General features: G+C 46.1%; 1 protein-coding gene across 2 annotated transcripts in view; it reads left to right on the top strand.

Annotated features, from left to right (window-relative positions):
- The first annotated feature begins 5199 nt into the window (after positions 1 to 5199).
- LOC148777255 (XK-related protein 6-like) overlaps positions 5200 to 6796 on the top strand; it is a 99187-nt gene continuing 97590 nt past the window's right edge. For both annotated transcript variants that reach the window (XR_016037792.1, XM_088837819.1), the window contains exon 1: positions 5200 to 6470. Coding sequence is in view for 1 of the 2 variants with exons in the window: in XM_088837819.1 (XP_088693945.1) it covers positions 5737 to 6470 (734 nt within the window). In the remaining variant the exon portion in view is untranslated. The remainder of the gene's footprint in view (positions 6471 to 6796) is intronic.

Below are 6796 nucleotides of genomic sequence, written 5' to 3'. Positions count from 1 at the left end.
TCAGAAACAAGAGAAACTCCACCCATTGTGTATTTCTTAAAGCTTTTACAAATATTCTCTTGTCCTCTTCATCTTTAGAATTATTCAGTTACTTATTCTCTGTCACTTCTACGTAACTGTAAGCTCTGTGGTGGCCAGAAACAGGTCTGTTTTGTTCTCAGTGCCTCAGAGCGTGTCTGATATTAATATCCTATATTTTACTGTCTAATTGATAATGGTTTTATGAATTTACGCATCACTTCATGACTTATTCATAATACTGTTTTGTTAACTGATGTTTGTAGGTGTCTATTTTCCATCTTCGATGGACTGCACTTTATAGAAATTACATCTATTTCTTTGCACAAAAGGAAATTAGATACATTGTAGGTTTTCAATAAACACTTGCTAAATTAAATTAGGCTTAACTTATTGTCCGCCACATACTGAAATGCTACAATCAGGAAACATGTCTAAAACTTGAAAGAGACACAACTGTGGGGTTACATATTACTTGGGGGTATTGTTTGTAATTGTTAGCCTCTGCAGTTCGCACTGAGCATAAAAGCTGTGTATGCTCAAATTTTTCTTTGTTTTGAAGACATCATTATCAGTTTGCCAAAAAGACCAACGCAGCCAGATTTTCTTTCAGTATCAGATCAAGTCTTGTACCTTTGGTTGAAGACCGCAGAAGACACCTGGCTTGCATTCAGGGGCCATGTTGCAGGACATATATAAATCTTTAGATTCTAGACTCATACTTGGCCTGGTAAGACAGTCACATGATTGGAATGAAGGTCTATTGTGAAAATAGCATATTTCCATTTCCCATCTCACACTCAACCTGGAGACAGCGTAGGCTTCTTCTCTGAAACAGCCTACATGATTTTGATTTATTGCTTGCTCTCCATTTTCCTTTAGTGGAGCATGAATACTTGATTTCACATAAGTTAAGGGTATGTATGGCTTCCCAGGTGGAACAGTGGTAAAGAATACACCTGCTGATACAGGAGACAGAATCCTGGGCCAGGAAGATCCCCTGGAGAAGGAAATGGCAACCCACTCCAGTATTCTCGCCTGTAAAATTCCATGGACAGAGGAGCCTGGCGGGCTACAGTCCTTAGGGTTGCAAAGAGTTGGACATGACTGAACACAGCAACAAGGATATGTATGATGAGCTTATACTGTCCTCTGCTCTGTGGGGCGTTAACTCACGGAACTCATTGTTCTTATTTAGACAATATAGTGGATAAAAATATAAGGTCGCTGAAGAAGTATTTAAGTCAATTCACAGATGTCAGAGTTCTTGAGACAGAAACACTTACAAAATACTCCTCCGTTGAGGTATTATCCAGAAGTAGAGATGTGCCTTCCATAGAGATTGCACCATTTTGTAACACCAGCAGGGATGTACGTGAGCTCGTTAAAATCTCAGTTCTTAACATCAAACGTAGATACGAAGCTTCTCAGGATAATGGGCTCTCTGCACTCACTCTGCAGTGCTCAAAGAAGCCCTATTTCTATAGAAGACAATACGGTACAGGGAATGGAACTGATGAGGATGGCATCTGCCTACTGGTTGTGAGGCTTTGCCCAGTCTCAAATTAGGAAACTCTGGTGAAGCACGTGTGAGGAGGCTTCTCTAGAATCCTTTTGCTATGGCAAATTCTCATGTTGGAATTCAAGTGTCCTGTCTCCTAGAGAGGCATCAGCCACATAACAGAGAACCTCCAGTGACTAACACAGGAACACTGACTTCATTTTGAGGGCCCAAGCACTGCCTGGCCCAGGGAAACCGTAGAGTGAGTAAAGAATCCTCCTGCGACGCAGGAGACCCCGGTTTGATTCCTGGGTGGGGAAGATCTGATGGAGAAGATAGGCTCCCCACTCCAGTGTTCTTGGGCTTCCCTAGTGGTTCAGCTGGTAAAGGATCTGCCCGCAATGTGGAAGACCTGGGTTTGATCCATGGGTTGGGAAGATCCCCTGGAAAGGGGACAGCTACCCACTCCAGTATTCTGGCCTGGAGAATTCCATGGACTGTACAGTCCATGGGATCGCAAAGAGTTGGACACGACTGAGTGACTTTCACTTTCAAGTAATTTATTAATAGGTTTTGGATTCTAATCTAGACTACCCTACCTCCCACAGGTGTGATTCTGGATGTCATTAGGCTGATTCCAGGCTGTCTTCTAGGCTATTAAAATGGTGATACTAATGCCCATGCCATTTTGGACTGTTGTGAGATTAAATGGAGTTACGTTTGGGACAGTGACTGATACACAATAGCATTTAACACTGACTTTCCCCTCTTTGCCTTTCTGAAAATAAGAGAGTTGGGATAAAAATCCCTAGAATTCTCTCTGAACAGCCCAAAATGTATGCCACAATTTCTATATACTATATCTGTCTTACTTCACTTATAGAAGAGTCTCTAAAAATCTATTTACTATTATTCATGTGTTATTCCAACACCCTTTGTGGTTTGGCTTCCCAGCCTATATCAGAGTGGAAAGAACAGGGCTACACTTGTGAACTGACTGAAGGATGAAAAGTAGAGCTTAAAAAATTATTCAAAAGCAACAATAACAATAAAAGTGACCATTAGGTCTGGTGGCTTACCAGTAGTAGGGTGGTTCTTTGGTAAGTCCACAAATAGTCAGAACCTCTTAGCATAAGGCTGCCTTAAGGTCAACTCATCAAGAAAGGGTTAACTGTTGTGCTGGTAGGAAAGCAGACCAGTGGACAATACATTTATTTATTTTATTTATTTCTTTTATTTCCTTCCCCGTCTCTTGTTTACTAAAGAATTGAGGTATCATTGTAATATATCAATTGAGTTTCATGAAGATTTACATCTTAAAATGTAAAATAATACAATGGGAAGCACTTGAAAGGGTACATTTCAGTTATCTGAAAAATAATTTACTCATTTAACCAATATTTATTGAGTGCTCACTATGTGTTCAGCACTGTGCTGACTGTTGGATTTGCTTGGACACCGAATTGCCCCAAAGTTTTACATAAAAAAGTACCATTCATAGCACAATCCAAATTTGCGTTAACCTTTTAGTGAGTCTTCATGATAGGTTTCTTATCACTGATTTTAACTTTAGAACCTCCTGGGTTCTACATAGTATCCCCTCCAAAGAAGGCAGAATGATAAAATTGTTGAAAGAGCAATGTAAAGTTGAAGTCATTTGACAGTCTGTGAATCTTTAAATATCTACTTGAAACTTCAACTCTGATAAACCCTTTTGACTTAGTCCTATTTGTCAGCCTGATATAGAGAATGTAATTTACTTAGCTAATTTCACTAGTAGATGATGTTCTTCCAGGGCACAGAGCAATAGAAATCATAAATATGTCATTGCTGCTTGCTTTTGTATCTCATTTCACAGCCTCATAGGCGCAAATAGAGAAAATATATTTAAAAACAAATTAATTGCATCTATTTCCTGGAAGCATCTGAAAATGTTTTCATTTATATTAGAGACACTGAATCTACTGGATCATAGAATTTAAGTAACTATATGTTGGCATATGTGAATATAACAAATAGTTACCATTCATCCAATGCTTACTAGTCATCAGGTATATTGTGTTGAGAGTTTTAAATAGATTACCATCTTTAAACTGCCCAAAAACTTTTCAAAGAGGGCACTGTTACATTCCCATTATATAATGGAGGAAACTGGGGTTTAAGGAGGCTAGCTATCTTGCTCACATTATTCATGTATTATTTTAGTGGAACTGGGATCCAAACCGGGGCAGTCCTATTCTATACCTATGCCATCTTTTAAAGGTATTATTAATTCAAATTCAGTAAAGAAACAAAATCTCAACTATATGCAGAAATAATCCTTACCCACCCATTGTCTATAAGTTTTACTCCCCTAGGAACAAGGAGGCTTAAATCATAGTGTGAAATAAAAGGATACCCTTGTGCGACTTGTTTTGAAAAGCAGACTTTGTATTACTTCTTCCCTTCCCCTGTCCTCCCCAAATGGCAGATGTAAAAATTCTCTATGAGTACTTTCTGTAAAGTCCTTACAGGTTTTACCTTGGCATAAATACTCATGAAAAATTGTGAACTAAAATACAGAATTCTCACCTTGCTCTGTCACCTCCAAAACTTAAGTAGGAACTTTGGTGTTTGTTAAACAGTATATCCCAAAATAAGGGTACTGAAAATTTCAAAGGCATCTTTCTTCCACAAAAATGCCATACAAATATCACCTAGTTTGTCCTCTATATTCCAAAGAAAATTATTGGCATCATTAGGTTTTTCTGAAGGGACATGTAGATAGAATCAGAAAAATGAGCACAAAAATCCAGAGAGGTCAAGGAGAAAATTCACGGTTAGAAATTTTTTTTCTTGTAACTCCAACATGTTCCTTTCACCTGACCAGCAACAACTGTGACCATGTAGCTTGCTCTAACTTCAAATATACTTTCACTAGAAGATCATTGTAATTCAAATCCATTCACTGCTGCTTCACTTTTGTAAATTGTTAAGATTAAGTAGTGTACCCTGCACCTAATTTAATGATTTAGCACATTGGTAATATTTTCACTTATTTAAAGCCATATTTATTGACAGAGGCTTAGCACCCAAAAAATTCTAGGAAGCAATTTTCACACATCCAAAATCTTGAACAAGTAATTGACACAACTTAAACCCTGGCTAGTTTTGAATTTTCCAAATTAAGGTCACAGAATTGAAAAAACTGCATACTTTTAAAAAAAGTTGGTAGAACCACATTTTAATGGTGAAGAAAATACACTCAAGGTCACAATATGCCAATCCAAGTCTCTATGCTCTACTTTTAAAGATGCAATTAAGCTGATTTTTAACTGGATTTTGCTTGAACTTTTCTTAAGGGAATGGTGGAAAGTTTATTGCAAAAGATGGAAGTTATCAGAGACAAGAAAGTCAGGGGGTCAACAGAGGTAAAAGAGGAGGGAGTTGTCTATGTGGAAGTGAGAATCAATAAGTTGTGAGTGGGAATCTAAACTGACATACAATTTCTAAAGACCCTCAAAATAAGAAAAGAGCAGGAGATAAATTTAAAAGAAAAACATCAAAAAGGGGGGGAAAAAAACAGCCAAAGAGGTGAGACACAGCCATTTTGATGGGGGGTGGGTTGTCTAACTACACAATGAGGTCATCCTATCTCCCGGAAGTGACACGTAATCACCTGCTTTGCACTAGCTCCGCCCCTTCCCTCAGAGGTCCCGCCCCTCCGCCAGCAGCCGGGAGGGTGTTAGGGGGCGTTTCTCCAGGAGGAAAGCTGAGAGCTGCGACGCTGAGGAAGGGGACCCCAAAACCTCTGGCACTGCCCCCTCCAGGCATCACTTTGGACCGCCTTACTTGGCCCAGCGGGATTCAGAAACGCCGAGGGGTCAACCTGATGGGTTTCGGGGTCAACGGAAGAGGGGAAGGGGAGCCCTGGCGGGGTGAACCCCCCGGTCCCCCGCCAAGCAGCTGAGGCACAGGAGGGCGGCCATCTTGGCCGGGAGGGTAGGGCTGGGGAGCTGCGGGCGCCGTGCGATTGGGGGGCTCGCCCGGAAGTGACGCCAACTACCCGGAAGCGGAGGGGGTTCCCTGGCCCACTCCCCCCTCGTTCGTTTGCTCCCCCGCTTCCTCCCCGCCCCCCTTCCTCTCCATTCGTTCCCCCCCCCTCCCCGTTCCCTGCCTTCTTACCCCCCCCAACCGTCCCTCCCCCCCCAACCTCCGGAGCTGGGAAGAGAGTCAAGATGGCGGCGAAATCCGATGGCGGTGGAGTGGGGGTGGGCTTCGCCCAGCTGCACAACCTGGACGAGGCGGTGGGCAGCGGCGGCGAGGAGGACGGGGAGCCCGGGGGAGGCGGCTGCGGCGGCGGCGGCGACGGCAGCGAGCCCGGCGAGAGCAGCTCGCTGCACATCTGCCACTGCTGCAACACCTCCTCGTGCTACTGGGGCTGCCGCTCCGCCTGCCTGCGCGCCCTCCTGGGCAAGAAGCCGCGCCGCAGCGCCGCCGCCGCCGACGGGGGGGACCAGCCGCTGCAGCCGCCCGCGGCCGCCGGCCGCCAGCCCCCGACGCCCTCGGCCGAGCGGCCGCAGCCGCCGCAGGTGGAGCGGCCGTGGCTCGACTGCCTGTGGATCGTGCTGGCGCTGCTGGTCTTCTTCGGGGACGTGGGCACCGACCTGTGGCTGGCCCTCGACTACTACCGCAAGGGGGACTACGGCTACTTCGGGCTGACCCTCTCCTTCGTGCTGGTGCCGTCGCTGCTGGTGCAGAGCCTGAGCTTCCGCTGGTTCGTGCAGGACTACACGGGCGGCGGGCTGGGCGCCGTGGAGGGGCTCAGCAGCCGGGGCCCCCCCATGATGGGGGCCGGCTACGGCCACGGCGCGGGGCCCTCGGCCACGCCGGGGGCGCAGCGTCTCTGTCGCCTCTCCGTGTGGATCTGGCAGTCGGTCATCCACCTGCTGCAGATGGGGCAGGTGTGGAGGTAAGAGCACTGCGGGGGTGGGGGCGGGGGCCGGCCCGCCAGCCCTGCAGCGGGCCCCGCGGGCGAGGCCGAGCCCTCCGGAGCGCGCCCTGCCCCCGAGGTGCCCCGCGGGTGGGCTCCGCGGACGGGCCTGGGCCCGGGGGTCTTGAAGGAGGGGTTTGCCACGCACTTCCCCTGGCGTCTCAAGAAGACCATCGTTCGCTCTGGATCCCTGGCCACGCCTTTTGGCCCAGCGAGGCCCGAGTCCGGCTGTTTGTCTCCATCCCTGGTTCGCACTCAGCGGAGACCCTGCCTCACCCTTTCTCTCCCCTCTTAGCTCCGTAGAC

This window comes from Moschus berezovskii, chromosome 7, assembly GCF_049115385.1.
Source record: "Moschus berezovskii isolate FMDL1 chromosome 7, NW_MosBer_1.0, whole genome shotgun sequence".
Lineage (NCBI taxonomy): Eukaryota > Metazoa > Chordata > Mammalia > Artiodactyla > Moschidae > Moschus > Moschus berezovskii.
Note: the sequence above shows the minus strand (reverse complement) of the source record. Positions and strands in the feature narration are given on the sequence as shown.